This window comes from Aspergillus undulatus (assembly GCF_047715775.1).
Source record: "Aspergillus undulatus strain CBS 261.88 unplaced genomic scaffold BDV17scaffold_26, whole genome shotgun sequence".
Lineage (NCBI taxonomy): Eukaryota > Fungi > Ascomycota > Eurotiomycetes > Eurotiales > Aspergillaceae > Aspergillus > Aspergillus undulatus.
The window spans coordinates 15916-41008 of NW_027396630.1; the positions used below are offsets into that span (position 1 = coordinate 15916).

The 25093-nt window shown below is 51.6% G+C and overlaps 8 protein-coding genes across 8 annotated transcripts; 3 read left to right on the forward strand and 5 right to left on the reverse strand.

Moving 5' to 3' along the window:
* Positions 1-1328: 1328 nt before the first annotated feature.
* BDV17DRAFT_94631 (FAD binding domain protein) lies at positions 1329-3774 on the reverse strand. The gene is made up of 2 exons (XM_073765385.1): positions 2081-3774; positions 1329-2034 (listed from the first exon to the last, which is right to left on the reverse strand). Exons 1-2 carry the CDS (start codon positions 3222-3224, stop codon positions 1388-1390), a joined length of 1791 nt encoding a protein of 596 aa, XP_073615202.1. The 5' UTR covers positions 3225-3774; the 3' UTR covers positions 1329-1387.
* BDV17DRAFT_94668 (uncharacterized protein) lies at positions 3519-5969 on the reverse strand. The gene is made up of 2 exons (XM_073765386.1): positions 3880-5969; positions 3519-3824 (listed from the first exon to the last, which is right to left on the reverse strand). Exons 1-2 carry the CDS (start codon positions 5861-5863, stop codon positions 3814-3816), a joined length of 1995 nt encoding a protein of 664 aa, XP_073615203.1. The 5' UTR covers positions 5864-5969; the 3' UTR covers positions 3519-3813.
* Positions 5970-7182: 1213 nt separating this feature from the next.
* erg13 (hydroxymethylglutaryl-CoA synthase) lies at positions 7183-9300 on the reverse strand. Its single transcript, XM_073757971.1, has 3 exons — positions 8889-9300; positions 8721-8823; positions 7183-8653 (listed from the first exon to the last, which is right to left on the reverse strand). The coding sequence occupies exons 1-3, from the start codon at positions 8943-8945 to the stop codon at positions 7437-7439; spliced, it is 1377 nt and encodes a 458-aa protein (XP_073615204.1). The 5' UTR covers positions 8946-9300; the 3' UTR covers positions 7183-7436.
* A 94-nt stretch (positions 9301-9394) lies between these two features.
* On the forward strand, positions 9395-11051 carry BDV17DRAFT_264020 (uncharacterized protein). Its single transcript, XM_073757972.1, has one exon. The coding sequence runs from the start codon at positions 9899-9901 to the stop codon at positions 10130-10132; it is 234 nt and encodes a 77-aa protein (XP_073615205.1). The 5' UTR covers positions 9395-9898; the 3' UTR covers positions 10133-11051.
* Positions 11052-11946: 895 nt separating this feature from the next.
* Positions 11947-14670, forward strand: BDV17DRAFT_264021 (uncharacterized protein; the record flags this gene model as incomplete). Its single annotated transcript, XM_073757973.1, has 1 exon — positions 11947-14670. A coding segment is annotated over exon 1 (1949 nt), but the record flags the coding sequence as incomplete, so codon positions are not given.
* Positions 14671-15938: 1268 nt separating this feature from the next.
* BDV17DRAFT_281971 (DUF1765 domain-containing protein) lies at positions 15939-19406 on the reverse strand (the record flags this gene model as incomplete). The annotated part of the gene is made up of 3 exons (XM_073760124.1): positions 15939-16857; positions 16911-18482; positions 18544-19406. 3 exons carry the CDS (start codon positions 19404-19406, stop codon positions 15939-15941), a joined length of 3354 nt encoding a protein of 1117 aa, XP_073615207.1.
* A 2553-nt stretch (positions 19407-21959) lies between these two features.
* BDV17DRAFT_291591 (ATP synthase subunit H) lies at positions 21960-22507 on the reverse strand (the record flags this gene model as incomplete). Its single annotated transcript, XM_073762165.1, has 3 exons — positions 21960-22225; positions 22331-22412; positions 22481-22507. 3 exons carry the CDS (start codon positions 22505-22507, stop codon positions 21960-21962), a joined length of 375 nt encoding a protein of 124 aa, XP_073615208.1.
* A 968-nt stretch (positions 22508-23475) lies between these two features.
* BDV17DRAFT_281972 (transcription factor SUA7) lies at positions 23476-24531 on the forward strand (the record flags this gene model as incomplete). The annotated part of the gene is made up of 1 exon (XM_073760125.1): positions 23476-24531. One exon carries the CDS (start codon positions 23476-23478, stop codon positions 24529-24531), a length of 1056 nt encoding a protein of 351 aa, XP_073615209.1.
* Between the last annotated feature and the right edge of the window lie 562 nt (positions 24532-25093).

Genomic DNA, 25093 nt, shown 5'->3' on the forward strand with positions numbered 1-25093 from the left:
GAAGCCTCGTATCGGGCAATGTGAACTACTGGCAATATACGACGGATTAAGCTTATGTTGCTGAAAAGGGCGATTTCACCCGCAAAACAGAACTGTTCCCGCAGCCTCAAGCGGGCGACAAGGATGACGAGAGGCTGTAAGATGTAAGCTGACTCCCAGGTATCAGGTAGGCTTATCTTGGCATGTCCACATGCTCCATATATTAACACCGGGTCATCCCCGCTGGTTAGGGTTTATGTCTCCTGCTTACTTAGTTCTCCCAGGCAGAAGACTCATGACGAAGCAGGATCCATGCTACTCTGTAGAGCCTATCCCAGGCGCAAGAAGCGCGGCCCCGCTCCGCGCCTGCGGATGCATCTCCGTTGTATGCGTCAATGCCATCGAATGAGCTACCCATGTCTCGGGTGAGCTTCAAGGCAGTATCTGTCATGTCGCCCGAGGCATTCTCGCGTCGATTATGGCCACTGTGGGAGACAGTTCATGTCCTCCCGGAAGTTCAGGGTAAGCATTCATTGACCAACTGTGCTTCGTCTTGTTTCACGATCCTTGTTTGCCTTGAGTGACCTGGCCCGCATGACTTGTCATGTCCCGAGACATTTAGCCGCTCACAACATCTCAAAGTGCCATCTCAGCCACGATAGAAGCCAGGCTCATGAAGCCTCAAGGTCTGTTGGGATGTCTCTGCCGCGGGATTCTGATGTTGTCGCAAGTATCTGCATCAGCCGCCGTCCGCACCGCCCCTACCAAGCTCATAGGCATCAAAGTATGCAACAACATCTTGTCGACAAATCCTACATTCACTAGTAGCGAGAATTACCGTAGAGTTTAGAGCTTGAGTCAGAGTAGCAGACTTTGATTCGTCACCTGCAGGCTGCACAGCCCTCTGTTCCACCCCGGTGGCGCTGACAATGGCGAAATCAACGGTCGTTGTCAGTCTCCCATTAGTTCGGCGCGAATGAGGATAGCCGATTGGCGGAAACTGCAGGTATCAGTTCTGTCTGGACTCAAGAGGCTGGGGCTCGACCAACTGTCGAGAGAGCACTGGATGCGCATGTCTGAGACGTCAGTCTTCTACACTATAGGTAGCCGTCGTGAGCATACCGTTGCTTCAGGTTGCAAGAAGCGATTAGGTACCCATCTGTTTGAAGAGATAAATGATAGAAGAGCGAAAAGTGAGAAAGGATGGAGGGAGATGAACGAGAGACAACGGAAGGTGCGAAGGCAACCGCCAGAGGGAAGGTGCGACTCTGTCCTCACCTGTCTCAGGTAACCACATTTTCCTCTCCAGCTACAATGACAACGCATCTACCCAGGCACTGCTACTGTCACACTCAAAATGAATATCTAACTGATATTACACAGTCCTTTGAATTCACCTATCAGAACGCTAAGCATCTGCCAGCCCGGCATATCGATTCCCCAGGCCACAGAAAGACTCTACCGAACGGTCGAGCTCCTTTTCGTCTATTTCGTCTTTACCGCAAGCAAGCTTTCCCAGTACCTCCTCGACACTCCAAGCGATCCTCTCTGCCCCCAACCGTGCTCCTTCGAGGTTTGCCGCTCCCGGCCCAAGACGCAGAGCTCCCAGTCGGCCGGTCAGGTATAGAGGTACGTCAGCTTTCCACATGAGATCGTCCGTGAGACATGGCAGGCCCTGGATGGTCTCGATGGGGTAGTCATGGTGCATTTGCTGAAGCAACGGCAGTTCATTCACGTCCATGTGCATGCCTGTTGCGAAATACATGTAGTCGATCTCGGGAAGGTCAGGAATTGGAGGCTCCGTCACCAAGCGCCAGGTCTTGGAAACACTGCAGTATGCCTTGCTGGTAATGACGGTACGCGGATGAATGGCAATTCTACCGCGAGCGGCATGGTCTCGAAGGATTTTCTGGTAGCGAGGTGTGATGCTACCCCCATTGCGGGCTGTCTTGATAATCTCCATGCGTTCCTCGTCCGTGTCCGCTGACCAGAAGACGGCTTTTTCGTAGTTCTTGAACTTGCCCATCCAGCTTAGGGTTATGTCGAAGTGTTTCACTAACCCTGTCAGTCATGGTCCGGGAAACAAGGAAAAGAGGCTCACCTTTGAAGTTGGATCGCAGCAGAAACCACACTTTGCTCACTCCTTTTCGAATGGCCATGTCGGCGATTTGCGCTGAGGACAGACCCCCTCCCACGACAACAACGTTTGTCTCCTTTCGCTGCTGAACCTTCTTTTTCACGGTGGGGCTTGGGAATGTCCGGATCTCACCACTGTGGCAAGCCCCTTCTGCTTCATCCGCGCTCAACAGGAAAGGGAGTATCTTTCTCCCTTCAGGTCCCATAGCCAGCACCACAGCCTTCGCGTAGAAGACCCTCCCATCTTTCGTAGTAACCATAAACGTCTTCTTCGACGAGTCTAATTCCTCGACATAATCATACCTAATATCAACAACCTCACCCTCTGCAATCAACCCCGGCCCACCAAGTCCATACCGTTCAACCACACTCCCACAAAAATCTCGAAACAACCCGGTACTAGGCGAGAAGTAATCCTTTCTATCCCGCTCATCAATCTCCGTGTCCCCAATAACCTTCAAATTCTTCGCCTTCTGCTTCTGCTGCTTCTTCTTCTTATGCTTCGACATCTCTTTCCCCACGCAGCCAGATATCTCCCAGAGATCCTCTTCTCGTCCTTGCTCGGTTGTATACGCAAGCATGCCATCGCGATCGCCGGGGTCGACGTGGAAAAACATTGGGCTTCGGAGCTGCTCAATCTCGAGCGTCTTGAACGCCCGGTTCCATTTCGATAGCCATTGGGGCGCTGTTGAGTCTAGGACGAGCATAGACAGCCCCTTCTCCTTCTCCTTCTCTTCGTGCCCACCCTCATCGTCAGAAACAGACGTCATAGAGTCATTCTCCCTCGCAGAAGCAGAGGCAGACGCAGCCGTGTCATCCGATTCCTCGCTGGACACCGACGACTTCCTCCCCTTCTCCCTCTCCTTCTCCTCCTTCCTCTGTCTTCGGGCCATCGAATGCTCAAGATGACTATTCCTAACCCCCAAACTCCCAATCTTCCCCTTATGGCTCCGCACCAGGTTCATCCGCCCCTTGTGCTTGTTGATCCAGTGGTACCGCTGGTGTTCTTCGTCCGTGAAGATTGCGGAGGGGGTATGTTCTTTCAACCGGGCGGCGGCGGCGAGGCCGCAGGGGCCGGCGCCGATTATGAGGATGTCGTGGAGGTGCATTCTTCGAGTGAGGTTCTTAAACGGTGACGTGGGGAGAGGCGGTTTGCATGAGGGTTTTGAGGTAGATTCGAATAGCTCAAGCAGTCGTGTGCTTGTTTAATGTTATAAGTAGTGATCATATACCAAAGGAAGTACAAGGTAAGTAGATATGTGTGGAGAGTATATCAATATGGCTGATAACTAGAGGAAGTGGTCTCATGTGCTTTCCCCCGGGTACTCGGACCCCAAGGTACTTGCTCACTGTGTCTACTCTGTCCAGTGTCCATAATGATTGGGGACCTCGAGAGGACAGTAACCGGAATTTCCAGCGTATGATCAACCGATCGTCTGTCCTATTGTACTCTGTTTGGGGAAGAGCTAGGGACCTTGGGGCTATTTGCATCACGTCCCGTCACCATCTGGCAGCACCAAGGTCCTCGGCATGAGCACGACTACTGTGGCAAACCAGACAAGTAGATACGACTACAGAGTACCTAAGTCTAGTCCAGTACTGTCAGGAGGATAAAGTAGGCTAATCCGAAGAAATTAGATTAATGCTAACATAACAGAAACAACAAAAGACCTCTCCTAACAACTCAACGGCCGTAAGTCAAGTTTCTAGTATATACCCCCCAGATAAAGATACCCGTCGCATCTCAGCTCATTCATCATTTATGCCACTTCTTCTGCTTCGCAGCCGCCGGTACAACCCCGACAGCCCTAGACCGCGGTACGCCACCTCCTTCCCGTCGATGCCAAGCATCATGCGGCCATATCCATCCACGTACTCGCTTCGCATCACGCTTCTCCCCAATCTGCGGCTCGGGAATCCACTTGTCCTTTGCTTCGTTTAGTGTTCGCTGGCGGGTGAGAGCGCCAGGCCCACCGACGTTCAGATGGGACGAGGGCTGCGATGGCAGCGGGACAGATTTCGAGAGCATGAGGAGGAAGTAGAGTGCGAGGCTGGCGGTCATGGGGACGTTGAGGCCTTCTGATTCTGGAGGGAGAGAGTGAGGGTGAATGTATTCCCCGCGGTGTTGTGGGGGTGATTGGCTGGCTAGGGAGCTGTCGACGGAGGGGGTGGGTGAGTTGGGTGAGGCGTAGGCGGTTTGTTGGTTCTCAGATCTCGTGGCCATACCCGCTGAGATGTTAGTCGGGATGGGCGCAGAGATCTCTAGGAATCCGAAATATGGGACGTCGTCTCCCTGGTCGCAGCCCGCTCGGACGCAGACGAGCTCGATTTCTGTGATTATGAAGCCATAGCGGCAGGAGTGCTCGCGCATGCAGCGTTGGAGATGGGCCAGGCCATTGAGGTACTCCACGCGCCGGTGCGGTGCCTCATTTCGCATTCCTGTGTTCCAGCGGTCGAAGCTCTTGGCTATCCCGACAAGGCGGCCACGAGGCAGGCCCGAGGTGGTTTGCTCTGTGTCAGAAGAGTAGTTCGCGAGGAAGTGTGGCCCGCCGTAGTTTTTGCTGTTTGCTGTTGCTGAAGCCCGGGGAATCGGAGCTGAGTAAAGGGATAGGTGATCTGGTCCTTGAGACACGGCGAGAGCGGCATTCACTCGCGGGGCATAGATGTCTTGAACGAGACTGACGAGTGCGGCTTCTGAATCTGGAGATAGGCGGTTGCTTTGCACTACAGCCGGAGGCGTCAAGTGCGAAGGAATTGCTGTTTTCAATAGTTTTGTGAGCCCTTTAATCGAATTGAAAGTCTCCAGGGAGAAGCCGGTCCAGCTGCGTAGGTTTCGAATGTCCCACCAGAAATAGTCATGTAAACCTCGAGTGGGAACTACGCTTACATTGCGGACAAGGTTAATTGCTTGCGTTGGGCTAGTGAGGTATGAAAGAAGAGTGGTCGACTGCGCACAAACGCTGGTGGTCGGGTGTGCAAGAGTAACAGGTGAGCACTGGGCACTGGGGACTTGGCCATAGCCATAAGGGGAGGCAGGAAGTACAAGCTGTGTATGCGTAGGTGCTTCCTGGGACTTCGTTACGGCGGACTCGGCCGGCGAATCCCGCGCGAATGGGGGATACACCATGATGTTTGGTGTAGCCGGAGTGATAGGCATAGTAGAAGGCTGCGGATGGGTTTCGTACTTTGAAAATTGCTGGTATGTTGGATATCCGTATCGTTTCAAACTCTCTTCGTCGACACTTGAGGCAGAGCCAGAACGAGAGTGCTTGCCGGATTCCCTGCGCCTGAGAGATGGGGTGATGCTCACAGGGGATGAGAGAGTCGACCCGTCGTACGATGCATAGACAGGAGAAGTGTGCGTAGATGAGACAGCGGCCAACCTGTCTGATACCTCAACCACATTGTGCTGGACTGACGGACGTTGGTGAGGTGGGTATGGAACGAAGCTTGGCGGGTTTCGAGTGTTAGATAGGAACCGCCGGTGGCGATGTGGTCCTGCTGTAGGTGGGGGCTCAATCACGACGTCCTGCGATCTGATCCTAGGAAGAAGAGCGGGTCCATGCTGATACCGAGAAGGGGAGTCTATCGTCGGGCTTGTGGTTGATGTGACGGCAGACCAGGGAGATGAATCGTTTGAGTATGTAGAAGAATCTGATGCATGACGGTTATGGGAATTCCCAACCAGCTCCTGGTTGTGCACAGGAGGGGTGGTGGGTCGGTAGTAATATCCAACGGGCACAGGCATGGTTTGAAGACTCGTTATTATGCAAAGACAATATAGTAGGCGTATTAGGTTGTTGCTTGGACGTAGTTGGAAGAGCCAGCTTCCCGTGATGCGCAAGAGAGAGGACAGAGAAAGAGAAACAGAGTGAGGAAAAACTTTTCTGAAACTAAACGAGTTATCAAATCCCAAGCATGGCAGTCGTGGATTGCAAGATGAGACTTGGGCCGGGTAAGAATGTGGGAATGGTTGGCCGTTAAATGCTTCTCAATTGCAAGTAACAGAGGCAATGCAGGAGCCAAAATAGAAGTAGCCTATCAACAGATCATCCAGGGACCGAAAATCCTGAAACATGGAGAAGCTTCATCGAGACGCCGAAGATCACAACCAAGACGGGTGTTTTCAGCAAGAACCGGGTCCGTACTGCGAGTTCTTGCTGGTATGATCCTAGGGCTAGGAGATCTTCAACAGGCTTGTGTGTTTCAGCTAGCAGCTGCGCGTCAAAATGTTACTAAATTTTGCACGATCTCGATATCCTCATGTCTAGACTGCTGAGGAATGGTTTGCAGAAGCGCCGGGGAGATCTATAATCGGCAGCAGACGTGTTTCGTCTATTCTGGGTACCAGGGGAGCTAAATTTACCCAAGCATGGCTAGAGCCTCGATTTCGACAAGTCGGCGGCAAGAGAGGTGTCCGACGAGCAACTGCTGCACCGGGGATGCCGCCGGCGCCTCCATGGTGCGTGTGCCTCTTGGAAGAGGTCTATAAGCGCCAGGTTTGATATGGGACAGCCAGGATCAAACAGGGGGAATCCCAAATGCCACGGCAGGCTGGTTCCTGGACTAAACCAGCGTGATGAAGCTCCAGAGCCCCAGACTGTTCTAAGAATATACTCTTCAGCGACTAATGTGGTCTCAGTACGCGCCTACGACCTGGCACAGCTAGGCGCCGGGGTGGACGAGGGTGGAATCTTCTCGACATTGATGTGCAGCGGCCTTGGTCTTTCTGAAACAAACAGAGCGGCATTCGTCAGAGCTTGGAGAAATTCTCGTCTTCTGTAGCCCTGATATTGGTCTGAAGAAGAGCCTTGACGGAGAGTGAAGAAGTAGAGGTGAGGTGAGGAAGCTCGAATGTGATGGATGATGCACGGCGGGGGATCCTGTTCCTTCCGCCGGTGATCCCACCAAGGAACCGACCAATGGGCCTTGTCCTCTTTCTGCGAACAGGAGCCGCAAGCACAGCGTCAAGCTCACCCGGGACGACCTCGCGACATTGAAGATGTTTCAATTGATTTGATCGATGATGGCAATCACTTTTAAGAGCCTATGTTTACGAGAATAAAATCATGGTCAGAATGAATTTGATTAGCAGTATTATGATAATTCAAAACCTATTTTGAGTGCTATTCTCGTGAACCCGGAAGCTTTCCAGCGCTGCCTTTCGCCCAGAGAAATGTAGGAAATTCTGCAAAACGACTCTATCGTGACGAGTGAAGAAAAAACATCATGCTCGAGGGAATCTAAAAAGGTCGTATAGACAACGGCCCTCGCCGTAGAAGGAGCATAAGAAGTGAGAAAAATTATGTGCTGATCGTGATTCATGCCTTGACGTCGTACTTGCGACGGAACATGCCGTCAATCTCAGTGAGGTAGTATGTGCCGGGGAAGAGTGTCTCGGGCTTGCCAGAAGGCTTAAAGTCCTTGGCCAAGTGGGCGTGCTCACGGAGCTCGCACATGGCTTCGTAGTCCGTGGGCGGAAGGACTGTGCGGTCATTGAGACGGTTGTGAAGGTTCAGCTTCTCAACGATGTAAGAGACATCGCCAACAATCTTGGCGCTGAACAGGGAGCTAGCGAGACCACTGCCGTAAGAGAAGAAACCGAGGCGCTTGGGCTGGCTGGGGTCAAAGGTAACATTGCTGAGCAGAGAGCAGAGACCAGCGTAAACGGTAGCGGTGTACATGTTACCGCAGAGGGTAGCAACGTCAAGACCTGGTCGCACGCGCTCGGCGAAGCGCTTCTTCGTCAGAGCCATGAAAGTCTTCTCCACGTTCTTGTCGGTCAGCGACTTCTCGTAGTCAAGATCGCGCAGCTCAGGGGCGACTTCAGCGAATGAGGGATGAGTGGGGTTGGCAAGGTAGTCGTTGTACAGCATACGGGCGTAGGACTTTTGCACAAGCTTGCAAGTGGGGGCGTGGAAAAGGATGTAGTCGAAGCGGTCGAGGGCGTTCTTGGACTCGTCCTCAGTAGCACCGTTGGTGCCGTTCTGGGTCTTCTTCAGAGTCTTCTCACGGGCACCGTAGGCCTTGTAGCACGCATCGACGGCCTCGGTATAGCAGCGGAGCGAGAAGTGACCATCGACAACGGGGTATTCGCTGGTAAGGTCGGGCTTGTAGAAGTCGTAAGCGTGAGTGATGTACGAAGCACGGAGACCGGGCTCGAAAACAATAGGAGCGTCAGGACCGATCAGCATGGCCACACAGCCAGCACCACCAGTGGGGCGAGCGTTGCCCTTGGCATAGAGGGCAATGTCACCACAGACAACAACGGCATCTCTGCCGTCCCAGGCAGATGACTCCACCCAGTTGATACTGTTGAAAACAGCGTTGGTTCCTCCGTAGCAAGCGTTGACGGTATCGATACCCTCAATGTTGGTGTTTCCGTGGGGAGTGAACAGCTGCATGAGCACAGACTTGACGGACTTTGACTTGTCGAGCAGCGTCTCGGTACCAACTTCCAATCGGCCGACGGAGTTGGGGTCGACGTTGTACTTCTTCATGAGGGAGGAAAGGGTGGTCAGAGCAATGGAGTAGATGTCTGTTGCAGGATAAAAGTCAGCATTGGCAACGCAGACTGGTCGGAGACGATAAATAGAACAACGTACCCTCGCGGTCATCGCAGAAGCTCATCTTAGTCTGTCCAAGACCAATTGTGTATTTGCCCTCACCAACGCCATCGTGCTTCTCCAGCTCCGTCTGGTCGAGACACTATAGCAAGTCCGTTAGAATCAGGGTCCAATTGAAACATGGCAACATAAGATAATGGGACACACCTGACGGGGGAAGTAGACCTCAATGGCCTTAATACCGATGTTCTGGGGGCGAGACATAATGGCGGTGTCGGGAGAGGGGGATTCGTCAAAGGGAGGAAGATGGCCAAGAGCAACCAAGATATGAGCCTTTGAAGGGGAGTGAAGGAAGAGAAGAAGGGGAGGGAGGCAAGATTGAGGAAAAGATTGGAAGTGGATTATTCTAAGGAAGGGGAAGGCCCAAAGGACGCGGTAGTGCGCTGTATAAGTAGTCGAAGTTGGGCCAGGCCAGAAAATGCAGCGTAGGTCCTGTCCCTGAGGAAGAGTGGTCCCTCGACCCCTCCTCCTCCTGCTGGACCATGACAGCGACTTTGGGCCCTGGGGGAGCACAGCTCGAGGATGGATACGCCGATACACGCAAGAATGTCGAAGGGAAAGCGACTAATGCAGGATTGTGCCACTCACAAGCTCCATTGGTGGGGCTAGTGCTCTTTTTTCTCTTCGGGCCTCCGAGGGGCAAACCCGTGACCGTGCCTGAGGCTAGTGCTAGTGCTCTGGTCGGAGTGGCTGATGCGCTCGATCTCTCGCCAGTCTCCAACCCCCAGAGTATGCTGCAAGTCGAGTCGAGTCTCGTGCAATGGATCTTTGCTTAATCTTCTTGTCGCCTTTGGGTTGCGTCTCCGAATCTTCACCCTGGAGGCTACAGGCGATCATCCCACTGCTTTCCACAATGGCTAGGAGCATCCCTCAGTTTTGACCGCGTCCAGGATCTGGTATACGCCGTACTCTCCATCCTGTTCCGGCCTCGCAGCAAACAACCTCCCCGATCTCAGGAGCTTCCATTTCTCCTTCTGTCCGTTCTCACCGACTCTTCCATGTTACTTGCTGAATTCTATATCATTCACCTATTGTACCTCAGAACCTATGCGAACTGATAAAGGAACTATAGATCAGCCATACCAGCGTCTCCACCGCAGTATCTGGGCGCTGACGACCATCTACACCAAAAACAACCCATGGCCATTTGACACTCCATGACCGACAGCAAGCGAAAGATACTCCGGGGTCCATACCCCGGATCCATGCTTCCTGCCAATCTTCGGTCTGACTATCCCATCCTATGCAGACTGCGCCTGCGAACTGGTCTCATATGTTTTGTTTTTTCATATTATATTCATTCCTCGATCATGCCAACCGAAGACATGGCAGCAGGTGGATTGAGATTTGACTGCTTCTTACAGGCAGCAATGATTGTTATTACACTGTAGATGTCATCTTACTTCGGCAATCCACCAGATCAGTATATTATCTGACGTGCAGCACGGATTGCAGATAACAGCTGCAACTACGGGGGCTGCCGGATCACCCACCGTCTATCGGGTTTCGCTCGGCCAAAGAAGTGTCTAAGTCGTTCGGACCCTTGCGGGCTGCGTGCATGATGCTGGAGCGTAGCGAACCGAGACGTGGGACCGCGACAGTCCGTGGTTTAGACTGGAACAAGTCATCATGGGTTCTCAGCCGTGGGGTCTGTGGCTTCCTCCATTGACTTCAATCTTATGCGGTTCGATGAGGGATTTCCAGAGTGGGCGTCACCTGGCAAAATCTGGGTTGAAGCCCTTGTCTCATTCATAGACCGTTCATAAGCTTGCGGCTGCAACAGTACTCCGTGGTTCGAGCAAATTATGACACCTAGTCGAAGTAAAAGAGCTAAATGAGTCTATGGAGGCAGGTATAGGGACCATATCGTCGCGCAGGCGACATCGGCCCTGCTGTCCCGGCCCCGGCTCCGAAAATCCAGGATCTTGATTCTAGAAGCCCTGGGTTGATCCCGGTGGAAAATTATCAATCTTATCTTGTGGGTCCACTCATCCCACTCATGATTCAGTTCACCCTCGACCTCGGCCTTGGGAAGAATAGATAGTTGGATCTTGTTCTCTTGGATTCTGCTATCATAGTCTCAAGTATACTGGGTTTTGCACTTAATGCTGTTATAAAGTTATGGTGAGCTTCCGCGTGCTTTCGTCCCTGCGAGGAGCACTGCCGGTTGGCTCTCCTGAAGATGTGGCAATGGAAAGAGTTTTTTGGGTTTCGCTCATAATTGCTTGATTCCAATCTTTCTGCATCCCGTTCGTCTAAGCTACATGCAAGGGCTTTGTGTGGTTGTTCCTTTCTACTGTATGGTGCGTCGACGATCCCGGGTAGACAGGTACAAAGTAGAAATATATAGTTCACCACATCGTAAATTGAAATAACCTAGCGGAGGTTTGAATGCAAGTGCCAAGTAGACTATCATCCCAGGAGACTCGCCAAAGATACCATTTATGATATACGGCACCAGAAAATACTTTATTGCTATTTGGTGATATCCAGACATACAAGGCAGTCTCAGCAACAGTACTCTCCGTATGCAAAGCGGCCCACGTAGATGGAGACCGCGCACTAGTGCAACGAAGCAACAACGCAATGTAGAGCACAGTTGCACCCAACTAAACAGTATCGTGATATTCTAAAGATCTGATGAATCTTCAACAACAGGAATATTGACCGGCTGAGCGCAACCCTCTTGCCGACAAGTATAAAGCAACCAATGAGAGATCCGTGTCCTGATTAGTCAGGACGGGTGCTGCTATGTGCATAACTGTCATTTATGCTATTTGGGAATTTTATGTTCAATAATGAGTAAGCTTGCGTGATTTATGCTGAATCCCAGTCATTCAAGTTGTCCGAAGAGGACTACTCATTTGACTTGGACTTGTGCCTGGCGAGCCTCTTTATTATCGCTCTGAATACTGCTGCTGATAAAGGTCCTAACTTAGTATAACTGGGTCGTTGCAGCCATCTGCGTAGACATCCTCGTAGCCAGGGACTGCATTATCCGCAGGTATCGCCGTTCAAAAGCCTCATACTCCTTAATAATCCCCAAGCCCGGGATGGACCATTGAACTCTTCTGCCTGATAGTCATGGTGGGTCTGTACTCTGTTCGTGAGAGCCTGCGCCACGCGGGAGTTCTGAGAGAAAGTGTTTGGAGTGTTTGGGGGACGATGCGAAATGCCAATGCCACGCCAATCCCAGTGGCTTTGCCTTCCCTCACTCCATCTTTGCCCCGTATCAATCGACACTCCTCGACCACTCTCCGGTTGGAACCCTACGCTCCCTATCTCTTATTACTTTACTTGTATTATTCTCTCGCTCGTTCTTACCGCTGGTTTTACTTCGATAGTTCCGTGTCAGGGACCATGTCAATGCTAGTCGTTCCTTTTCCCAGATCATGATCCCGCTGCGCCGATTGTCCGTCTCTCCGTCTAGCTTGCCTGGCTTCCCATAGCCCTCGAATCATTCGCCATGACTAGAGATCAGAAATACGACTATCAATCGCTCCCCATCCCATCTTACGAAGAGGCGACCGCCGACCGACCGAGCTCATCCCGAACACACCTCCCCGACGAAGGGAGCGACGATCCGGAAGGCCAGGCCCTGCTTCATGACGCTGACCGCGAAACCGCTGCCCGCGATGGGCCTCAGGCCCGGCCACATGGCTATCAACCTCCCACAGTCGAGTCTGCTCGGAATAGCGTGGATGGCCTATCTTCCTCGCCGGCTGCTTCGGAAAGGGGGTCGCTGGAGGAGTTGCGCGGGGAGCTGAATCAGATGGATGTTGAGGATGCCGGACAACAGACATCACGGCGCTCCCGGTTACGGTCTCGATTTGCGAAACCCTTCAGTAATCTGACCCGGACTCTAACCTCGATTCGCCTTCCCTTCCGTCGGTTCCTGCCGAATCTCAAATTCACCATTAACCTGAACGATGCACGGACGAGCTTCAATTCCAGTGGATGCATTATCATGCTTCGCCTGTTTGGATTATTACTCGTCGTCGCTATCATATACGTCTTCGCTGTTTCGGATATCTTTAATTTCAATTCACGATTTATGATGGGCCAGAGCTATACCGCATCGTCGGTGGAGAACTTCGTCCAGGGGCACATCAACGAGACAAGTATCGCGGAGTATTTGAGGAGGATAACAGAATATCCACACATGGCCGGTACTGAGGGAAGCTATGTGCTTGCGGAATGGATCCAACGGGAATTCGAGGATGCAGGATTGGAGGCGATTGACATGGAAGAATATGAGGTGTATTTGAACTATCCTAAAAAGGATGGGCGGAGGATAGCTATCGTGGATCCTCCGGATCTTCACTGGGAGGCTATTCTTGAAGAGAAAGACGGCGAGACACCAGTATTCCATGGGCACTCAAAGTCAGGCAATGTCACCGGTCATCTCGTCTACGCCAACTATGGATCTCGAGAGGATTTCCAGCACTTGGCGGACAAAGGGGTTAAGTTGAATGGCTCTATCGCTCTTGTTCGGTATTACGGGACAGAGTCTGATCGTGCATTGAAGGTCAAAGCCGCCGAACTCGCTGGAGCCGCTGGCTGTATTATCTACTCCGACCCGTCTGATGATGGCTTCGTTCGGGGCGCGGCCTATCCAGAGGGGCGCTTCATGCCGGCAGATGGCGTTCAGCGAGGCGCCGTGAGTCAAATGTCGTACATGGTTGGAGATCCTCTGTCTCCGGGCTTTGCGTCAACCCCCAAAATGAAAACAAGACTAAGTCTTGAGCAAACGACAGGAATGCCAAGCATTCCCAGTCTTCCTCTGGCTTGGCGCGATGCCCAGAGGCTTCTTCAGGTGCTAGAGGGCCATGGATCAAAGGTACCAGAGAAGTGGGTTGGTGGTGTTCCCAAGGTCAAGCAATGGTGGACAGGTGACGAAAATTCACCTGTTCTGAATCTCGTGAATCTTCAAGACGAGGTGGACCGACAACCCATATACAACGTTGTTGGAAAGATTTTCGGATTGGAGGAACCCGAGAAGAAGATCATCATTGGTAACCATCGCGACTCTTGGTGTTTGGGTAGTGTAGATCCAGGTAGTGGAACCGCTGTCTTCCTGGAGCTTGTCCGCGTCTTTGGTGAACTTCTAACATTTGGCTGGCGGCCACTGCGAACAATCGAGTTCGCCAGTTGGGATGCAGAAGAATACAACCTGATCGGTTCCACTGAGCACGTGGAGGACAAGATGGACAGTTTGCAAGGAAATGCGTACGCTTATATCAACGTTGACGTTGGTGTCAGTGGTACAGATTTTGAAGCTTCGGGTTGTCCACTCTACGAGCGCGTTGTCATGCAGGTCCTAGGCCGTATCTCGGACCCTGTCACCAACGAGACCTTGAGAGACATTTGGCAACAAAAGAACAAAAAATTTGCACCTTTAGGAGCTGGAAGTGACTATGTTGCTTTCCAGGACCTAGCGGGAATTTCTAGTATAGACTTTGGCTTCACCGGAGAACCATATCCTTACCACAGCTGCCACGAAACCTACGATTGGATGACCAAGTTTGGTGACCCTGGCTTCCAGTATCACAAGATACTAGGCCAATTTTGGGCCTTGCTCGTTATCCAGTTTGCGGACAATCCCGTCCTGCCGTACGACGTGGAAGTCTACGCAGAGCATCTAGCCGGTTATGTCATTGATCTGGAGAAATACGCACGGTCCAAAGATGTGCCCATTGACAACAACGCCTCGGGGGACTCCTCCGTCAACCTCACCCCCTTATACAATGCTACCTCTAAGCTGAGAGAGAACGCCGAAATCTTCCAGCGGTGGCCGAAACTATGGCACGACGCCGTATGGGGCGCCGGCGGCTTCGAAAACAACATCATAGCGCTTCAGCGCATGCAACATAACTTCAAGATTGCCAAGCTTGACTACCACCTCCTTGACGACAGGTTTGGCGGCGGAGTAAGTAGTCCCCCGATACCTCTCAAGTCCAGTTCAGGTGAGAACATTCGCTAATCAAACATTTATAGATCCCCAACCGCACGCAATTCAAACACGTCGTCTTCGGCCCCCAGCTCTGGTCCGGCTACGATGCAGCCGTCTTCCCCGCCATCCAGGATAGCCTGGCAACGAGGAACTGGACTCTGACGCAGGAGTGGGTGGACCGGATCGCGGACATCATCGTCGTCGCCAGCGAGAAGTTATTACATGATGACTAGGACTACCTTACTACCTTACTAACCTCTGGGCGTTCTTTCCTTCGCGTACCGTACATACTATCTACTCTTCGAAGCGACTTGCATATATATATTCCCTTCTTCTCCTTCTCCTTTTTTCCTGCGTATATTCTTTGGCTCTCCTAGACTTACGCATGCCCATTTCCTTAAAACCTGTTGCCTGCTGTATATGTTGACCTCCACCATTCCATGCTCACGTTGCTTTCGATACATCTCCCACCATGACTATCAACCCATCTAACCCACTGCGGTTGTTTCTTCCCCACAATAATGCTCTTAATCACAATTGGCCTCGTCAGTCCACCCATTTGTCGTACGAACGAGTCATTGTCGAAAACACAATACGAAGCACGACCCGGGTCAATACTTTCTCAATCCATATCTATATCCATATCCACATCGAATTCTACGTCCGCTGTAGCTTGTGGCTTGTGGCACTTTCCCGAAGCAGGAGCAGAAATACAGAAATTAGATGTGACGCGGTATGTAATCAAGACCAAAAGCTCACCTGTCTTCCAGGTGAGGCCATAAATAATTGATTAAGATGGGATACAAAGGATAGAGAAAAGAAAGCAAAAAGAACCTTTACCCACCCGTTGCGCCAGTGGTGTGATGTGATGTGGCATCATATGGTATGTATCGGAGGTCTATATACAGAAAGGAGCGTAAGGAGGGACAGACGGGTTCCTGGAGCAGGCCGCGGATCTGGATGTAGATATGAAGAGAGTAGGGAAAGAAGAGAATAATTAAAGTGTGTCGCCCTGCCCGTGATGTACGGTGAGAATGTGGCTTGATGTTTCCCAGTATTAACCTCGAAATGCCCGCGACTAGAGGAACAGAGAGAGGAAAAGGAAAGTTAGTAGCACAGTGTAGAGGGTATTATGGCCGTCCATTGGCCATGAGTTGATGCAAGATGCAAATATTTTCGTGGATGATCAGCATTGGGGTAGGCGTGCAAATGGCGATCTAGTACTGGAAGTATTGTTTTGTGAACTACTTCCGAAAACCCTCAACGCCCAGCGTTGGGGTTTCAACCATGCGGTCACAGGGCACGCCTTCGTCACGTCTGCGCGAAAAGAAGCTATCGCACTCTGCCACAATCTGCGACCATTCTGCAAGAGCACGGCCAGCATACTTGCTGCTTGCTAGTTTATCATCGGCAGCGGCAGTGAGATCTTTCTCGGAAGACTTTCTTGTTCCCGGGTCGGTAAAAGTCGAGGTGTCATTCGAGTCCGAGCCACTAGAAGTTTTGCGTTTCTCATCATCACCTTCATTTTCAGAGTCTGTTGTGTCGTCCGAGTTTGTGTCATCTCCTTTGAGAGTTGACCTTCGGAGCTGCAAATGTAGCTGCGAAGCCACAGGGAGAGCAGGTGTATATAGTCGCTTATTTTTGCTAGGCCATTGCGGCCGATCCATCCACTCCAACGAAAACTTGAATGTGTAAGGTTGATGCGGAGTCTTTGGTCGACACGGTTCAGCGGTTGCATTAACGCTAGCATCCGCGCCTTTCTCCCCATTGGCGGGAGGGTCAGAGACAGTCGTATCCGATTCATCAGAGCTGGTAGCTGAAGACAGTTCTTCGTTTGACCGGGCCGCGCCGAATACAGCTTTCAGAATATTCCATCGCTTCCTCGGAGGATTCTGAGTATCACCTAGGGTATCTGCTGTCGAGGGGCTGCTGTTCGAAGATTTGTTGGGCGCTGAAGGGGGAAGAACACGATCAAATGACATGAAGAGGTTCGAAGGTGACATTGGGTTATCACATCGAATGATAATTATTCGACGCCCTGGTGCCGGGGTGCATGGCGCAGAAGACAATGGCGCCATGAGACCGCTTTCTGCTTTGTTCTGAACGGCTAGATAAAAGTCCCAAAGACGTTGCAGTCGATTGGACAGAGTCTCGTATATAATACTGCCGTAATCATCATTAGCATAGCCCACTGGGCGGATAGCTGGTTCACTCACGAATCAAGCGGTGATGGATCACCGTTGAACCTACCCAGCCGCCAGCAAAGGAGGCGGTGGAAGTAAGCGCGAACCATAGGACTCCAATGACTGAAATAATGAAAGAAGAGAGCCTCGTCAAGTAAAAATCCGAGACAAAGAACTGCTTTTCTCTCCTCAGAGCTAGTCCAGGCGCCCCAAATGCAAAAGAGAAATGAAAACACCCGGACCTCGGTGAGGGAATTATGGCTTTGCATCATTTGACGGCACACTTCGAGCCAGAATTTCCAGTCGAACAAGTCCATCTCGATTAATTTCGAGTACCGCGCGATTATAGGAATGGCTACCTCGACAAAGTCGCACAGCAGGAAACAAGCATTGTGATCGAATAGAGACGTTCGCTGCGCAGTTGTTTTCATGATCATGCAGAAGGATTCAGCATAGAATAATCGTGCGTTACTTGGCTCTAGTGACGATTCGGACAGGAGATCTCGGAGTAATATGATCAAGCGGTTCTCGGCCATGGAGCGGTGGCTGTTAGCAGTTCCCAATGGGAGGGCTGAAGCTGATCCATCGGCACCTTCGATGAAATCATCAAACGTGATCGCAGCGGTGTCATGAGAGGTTTCTGACGCTTGAGGCTGTGATTGTTTATAGAGGGTATCCTCTAGAACGACAAGAATCTGGGAATGGATGGGAAGCAATCCCGGAGACAAGATTCGTGCGCTCTTCTCGAGATAGGACGGTATGGCGCCGACGTATAGGAGGTGGATGTACTTGACGAACACGTAAAACAGATCCGTGTCTCTGCCGCACCATCGAGAGACCCATGGACTCTGCCAGTGGATCTGAGTTGTATTTACGGGTACCTCAGGCTTCTGGCGGAGATATCGCACCAAAGGTGTGTGCGCGTGGAACGATAAAGACCGAAGTGCTGGAGGGAAGTTCAGCGCAAGGTCTTGGGTCACTGTGCGAAGCCCAGTGCTCTTGTCAGCATGAGACTCAGCGTATACCCGCCGAATGATGTTGGGCTGTATATTCCAGAGTCGGACAAGAACATCTGCCACCCCTGGGCAGAAGAAGAATGCATAAGCACAAGCTTTACCGCAGAATGCCACCAAGCTAGCAGGAGCATGTCTCATAGACATTCTTTCTACCACAAACGCCATTTGGGACAAGAGATTCTGCGTGAATATGTTCCTTATGTTATGATGAATAGACTCTACAAGAAAGTCTGATCCCGAGGATGCTTCAGAGGTCTCTGAGATAGATCTCGCCGAGTTTTTGAGTGGCTTGGGAAACTGTGTCTCGGAAGAGGGCATTGGAAACGGTATTTTCCATTCGGGTCGAGACATTATGCCGACCACTGCCTCCAGGTAGACTGGCCTGTCTGTCCCCGAGATGGCTTGATTGTTTTTCCCGTTCAGCATGTCTAGCAGCCCTGTCCACCACTTGTTGAGTATGTTTACCCGTCGATCCAGATCTTCTGGTCTCAGGGATTTGATGTCTTGAGCAGGATGGGTCCGGTATAGAAATGGAATGAGTGAAGACCGAATAACATTTGCTTTCAGAGCACTAGACTTAGTCTGGAATCTGGCGGGACCGACTGATGTTAGCATCTGAAGAGCACAGCTCATACAATTTGACCACGTACTTCTGAAAGTCAGCTTCAAGACCCCGGAAAGTGTTCCAAAGCTCATCTTTCTGTTTTGTAGATTCTAGGATTCCGGAGGCATTTCCGGGTTGGGCGTTCGGCTTCGACGTTGGTGGAAGAACTGGAGTTGATACGTTGAAAGATGATGTTAGCCTCTCCAAAGACCCTTTAGCTATTAATGATCTCGGTGACGGACTGCTCTGAGTGCTCGGGCTTTCCGGCCCCCGGCTCTGAGTTACAACAGCGACCATCGGGCGACGAGGCCGTTTGCTCAGTATTGTTCGCTTTCGGGTTGGCACGGCAGGATCGGGGCCTGTCGCTAGATCTAGGCTTCCGGAGCTTCTGAATGACGGGGTTTGCGATGATGAATCCTCCCCTTGGAGAGACCGGAGACGGGGTGTTTTCGAGGAAGGAGAGGTAGATCTAGGGGAGCTTGACATCCACGGCTTTCGCGCAAAACTAACAAGTCTCCCGGACATTGAGCGGGCTTTCGAGGGGCGAGCCACGGGCGATGGAGCCCTAGTTTGGGGAACCTTTGGTGGAGGCTCTGGAGTTTCTGAGGGAGGCGCATCGGTCAAGTCTTCGGTCGACACGGTGAAACGGGAGACTGCAACAGTCGATTTGTCCTTGGAGCGACGAACAGAAGTCCGCCTGAGGATATCTTTCCCTGCCGCAACATCTTCTTTCGACGGCGAGTCGGACTGTTTCTGAAACGTCAAATCCGAGAAGGTCCTTCGAAGCCCCGGGGAACCCGGCTCAGAAGAAGGCAGGTCGGGAAGATTGTTATAGCTCGCCGCACGGGATAGCAAGGTGTTTTGGACATCTTCTTGAATAGTCGCGATCTCGGAGACAGGAGGAGACATGGTCAGGAACAGCCAATGCTGTCTACAGTTCCGCGGGAAGCGTTGCTAGAGGTTTAGCTCACCACCCCGGATGGGGGTGGATAGTAGCTGTTGTTGACTTTGACAGGACCAGCTCCTCCATGTAAGAACAATCGGCGACAGCAGAGGTTATGGCATGTGTAAGCGCGCTCCGTCGAGAACCATTGAGCCGCCAGGCGACGACGGAATGGGGGGAGAGTCGAGGGAAAGGGCTCAGAAGGTGGTCACTGAAGGAGGGTTGGCAGTGCAGGCGCGGCGCAGGCAGAGATAACTGGCGACCTCCGCCAACCAAAGGGTGCACGGTACACGGCGAGTAACGAGGAATTCAAGCTGGTTTCTGGGGGAATGAAATACGGAGCTTCACAGAATACCGCGGGCTGGTTGCAGCTAGGGACAGAGAGGGTTAGCTGGGCTAACGCTGGAGCGAAGGCAGGAGGCGTGCGGTTGATCGACAGCGGAGGAGCGATCGATGAATTAATTGGCAGCAGGGGCGTCAGACTGGGCGAAGGATTCTTCCTTTCTCTTGAGCGCCCCCTCCCCCTTTCCCGTGAAGGTCAGGAGCGAAATGAATGGAATGAAGTCGCCGGAGGAGAGGAAGAGGTCAGGAAGACAGACTCAGGGAAAAGAAACCGGAGAAAGCTCCAGCGAAGCTTGACTGGGGACGTATTTACCAGTACTTTACTTACCAAACGCAGCAGCTGCTTGTGCCTTTCTTAATCGCTGACTCGAGTGCGACAGTGAAAGAACGGATCAAAGGACAGAGAGCATTCCAGGGGTCGACCAATATTAATAGACGAGGAGAGAGCCGCAGGTTGCCCGACGCCCTCGTTCGTGTTGTTGTCAGATCTGGGAAGGATCTAAATTGAAGGCTATGAAAGGTCACCGCCACTGGGACTAAACAAACGCCATTCATGCAGACCCTTCCAGCTCAAAACTCTTCAATTTCTCCTAATAGCTTGGTCGTTAATAATGTCTTTTTCTGTGTCTCTATCTCTACCCCCGCATTATTGAGACGGCTTGAATAGCTCCCTGTTCTTTGTATCAGCCTTATACTAGTGATGGTACTAGTAGGATATAATACTGTACTGTACTGTACTGTACATACTCGACTGACCGGAGTTCGGGGGCTCACAGCTCTACTACAACTGCTGGGACTCGACGAGAATGAAGTCAATCTGCAGATTCGAGTACTAAATCGAGATTCCAGCTGCAAGGATTATTACAAGAGTACGCTGTACAGTCTTGCTTGCATGGCGAGTGTAACTAGTTAACCTGCAGCTGTCCACGTACGTTCCCGGGGACCAACCTACTATGTACAGACGTTTGAGCTGACCAACGCAGTACTACGTCTTTGTTACTACGCAAGGCTATCGGGCAGCGTTGCCTGTCATCCTGCTTTATTGACGGCTGGGCAGTATGCTATATATGGACCTCAGCTCATGGAGGCAAACAAAACGGCAATTGGTGCTACTGAGTACTGACAAACACCTGTCGCTCAATATATCCCAGCCCAGCCAGCCGAGAAACAACTCGCGCCATATCTGACCCATCACACGTCTTGTCGCCAAAATGATTCTCTACAACATGATTACGCCTCAGTACAAGCCCCTTTCCCGAGAATGTTGTACGGCCTCACGGGTGCATCACTACATATCCTCTGTGTACCAGGCGAATACCAACATCCCATCAACTTAGCCGCCCCTTCGCACAAACTGATGACACCCTTTGCGAAGCTTGCTTCGCTCCAGTTGCCTGACTTCATATTGTAACCGAGCGTTATCGAAGTATTCGAAAGCTTTGTCCCAACTTTCCACTACCGCGTATGCCGCCCATGGTAATTCTACCAGCACCGCTTCGATTGCGGATCACCCAATGCGGCCAAAGACTACACATGCATCATCGTGCAGGAATGCGGAGTCGGTCTCTAACTACGGAGATGTGGGTACGTACCCTAGGAGCCGAGAGGCAAACGACGAAGCACGATGCCTGGCGGTCTAGCTTTGGAGCTGTCTATGTATCTCACTATTTGGCCTTCCCTTGACTTACTGAAAGAACCCCCTACGTCCATTCCAGTAGCATCGTGAACAGAGTATCAATGGACGAAGTTTCCTGCTTGACGGATTATTTTTCGGGCATCGAGGTTACAGATCTTCACTATGGGCAGCGTAATGACTACACAACGTCGCACAGTAAAGTCATCATGTTTTGGGTTCAGTCTTTGTACAGGAAACTACTATGCGACTGGATGTAATGTTGAACACTCGGCGCGTGCGGCCATGTCGGGTGCCAAAAGATCCTCTCGGTCGAATCCATCAATATCAACACCACCCGGGCTTCACTGACCTCGGCTCAGCATTACGCTCTACTTGGATTCAAAACAGCCATTGTGTGGCAACTCAAGGAAATTTCATATGCTCCAAGTGGGTTAATTTACAGGGTTTCTTCAGAACTCAACAGAAGGAGACATGGCCGAGTCCCGACCCGTTCTCTATCGGCCCCGATCCGGGAAACTGCTCTCCAATGACCTGAAGAAATTTAGTGAGCGGCAGGGGTGTCCTCCTCTTCCTCCTCGAACCAGCTCTCCTCAACGGGGTTGGCCTCGCCGGAAGCAGCCTGGCCTTCGACCTCAACCTCCTGGGACTCGTAGGAGTTCAGCTCGTTGGCGAGGTTGGCTTCTTCGGGAGACTTGGGGGCAGCAGGAGCAGTGAACTTCTGGACGTGAGCCTCAGCGTCGCCGGGCTTGACGGGGGTAGGCTTGTAGGCACGAAGCTCGCGGAGGTAGAGCTCCTGGACGGGGTCGGCTGTAGGACGTTAGAATTTGTCGTGGTGTCTAGACTATCTCCACTGCGGCGCATAGAGACATCGCAGTCAAGCCATTGAATTGAGCAGAGAGTATGGTCACGTACCCTGGCGGACAGCGGAGGTCAGGAAGGTGCGGCGAGCGACAGAGGGGGCCTGCTGGCGAGAGACACGGGCGAAGAGGGAGCGCTACCAAAGGGGGTTAGCAACGACGCTCGAGCGAAGAGACCGGTATGAACAGATCAAAGAAGACTTACCGAAGCCCTGAGAGACTGAGACATCATCGTGGCGGGATTGGAGATGAGAGGACCCGAGGATAGATTCTGCGAGAACAGGACTGCTTTCATCCGTGAAGCCGAAGTTGGAGGCTGGACGTTTGTTCGGGAGTCTTCGGCTTGGCGGATGACTCAGCGCGGGCTGCGGCTCTTCACTCCAACGACTCTTCAACACCTCACTCGCCTCACCTCCACCTCCTCTCCTCTTCAATCCTCTCGAAACACCACCTCGCTGTTTCACACGGCCTTATCTGTCTTGAAACTGACGATAGACACGCTTCGCTGCCGTTGTTTTCGTCCGAACTCGCTTGCAGCGGCTTGTCAGATTCTGTGACCCTTTTCCGTGAGATATCGCTCACTCACGGAGACCTTGACTGGTTTATCGCGGTCGGAGAAGTCTGGTTTCAAGGCTTCAAAGGTCATCTGGAGTTATCTCAGGAGACCTCCTTTTCGTGTGCTTCCGCTGTGCAGGTGCTTTCCTCTGGTTCTCAGAATCAGCCTCTACTCAGGAAAGGTAAAGCATCACTTGAAGAACCTGCTATCCTGCTCTTTGTTCCGTATCTTTTGGGTGTCAAAACCTTTGAAGAATGGATAAACACTCTTTAGGTGGCAAGATGGTTTCAACTTGTGGTCTTTGTCTGCTAGGATCCCTAACGGGCTTTGTTCCATCGCATTCCACCAGATTTATCTCACTGTCTTCATATCCTCGGGGCTTTAAGCTGACATGATTTGAAAGGCAGAGACGCAGAGACGTGACTTGAAAGACAAGTTCTCGATATTTGCGCCGCTGCTCGTATTTCATTCTTTACTGCAACTGAGAGCGAGATTTTCGATTCTCAATTTTCCGTCGACGAAGTACAGCCGCCAACCTGTATTCGCCACTCTTCATTCGTTTCTGTTCCCGCAAGAATAAGCTCTCGGTTAAGAAACTAAAATCACAAAAACCATCGCTTGAAGAATCCAGATTGTCCAGCAAAATGGCCGCCATCTCGCCTTCTGCTCTACAAGATGTCAACGCACCGTGGCGGAAGAACCTTTCAGCCCACGTAATTTGCCCGGAATGTAAAGAGGTGCCACCAAACTTGGAATTCCCCGGCTCTCATGAGACCGTCTGCGGCTCTTGTGGGCTGGTGCTTGCCGATCGAGAGATCGATATGCATTCTGAATGGCGTACCTTCTCGAATGATGACCAGAACAACGATGATCCATCCCGTGTCGGAGATGCTACGAATCCCCTCCTGAACGGTGACCAACTGGAAACACAAATTGCCAGCGGTGGTTCTGGTCGGGCTCGCGATTTGTACCGCGCGCAAAACAAACAGTCGAGCGAGAAGGCGAACAAAGGACTTCTGGCTGCTTACAAGGAGATCGGTGCTCTTTGCGATGGCTTTGGAATCCAGAAGAACGTGGCGGATACTGCAAAATATCTCTTCAAGATTGTTGACGACGCGAAAGCCTTCAAGGGCAAGTCACAGGATGTGATCATTGCCGGTTGCATCTTCATTGCTTGCCGCCAGTGCAAGGTCCCTCGTACTTTCACTGAAATCTTTGCCGTCACCAAGGTCACCAGAAAGGAGATCGGCCGTATCTACAAAGCTCTGGAGAAGTTCTTTACTGCTCAGAACCTTGAGCGTAACAACGCAGTCGTTTCCAACGGAGGTGTTGTCGATCCCAACGACACTTACACCGCAACCACCTCCACCAAGCCAAGCGATCTGTGCAACCGTTTCTGCAATCTTCTCGATCTCCCATTCCAGGTCACAAGTGTTTCGTCTGCTCTGTCTGATCGTGTCACTACGGAAGGCAACCTCGCCGGACGTTCGCCGCTGTCTATCGTCGCAGCGTGCATCTACATGGCTTCGTACCTAATGGGCCACCCCAAGTCCGCGAAAGAAATCTCTCAAGTTGCCCACGTCAGCGACGGCACAATCCGCGGCGCCTACAAGCAACTCTACGCCGAGCGTGAGAGCTTGGTTGATAAAGAATGGATCAGAGATGGCAAGGGCTCCCTGAAGAACCTGCCGGCCAGCTAATTTGCTTTCCCTCGCGCCTTGACTTCCTTGCCCTTTTGGCTCAAATTTAATCCTTCTTCCACCGAACATTAAGCCATTGCTTTTATTCGCTAAGTTAGAATGTGTCATTTACCCAAGCCACTCTGATACAAGATACCCAAATACAAACACAAAAAAATTGAAAAGCATGGAGAATTACCTGAAAGGCCAGTCGGGCGTTGATCAATTGATGGCTTTTCGTTCTTCTCGTTCCTATAGCATGACTTGGGCGTACTCCCAGTTGTTTCGACGCTCTGATTTTAGTTCAGTATGGCGCTCACATGGCTTCATTGCCCGCGCAGTTCAACAGGACTACTAGACTGAGATAGCTAAAAATTACACTTGCTTGGTTTGAATTTTATTCGCCAACACGCCCTCAGTAACTTGTATTTGCCTACGTAATGAAATGCGCGCATCATCGGTGTTCTTTGCTATCTTACTATACTATACGTATTTGGGGCGCAGAGCGGGAGTATGCACCCTGTAGGATGCCTTACCTGCTCGTAGAAAGTAGGGCTCAGGATTCACTTCCTTCGAGCTCTAT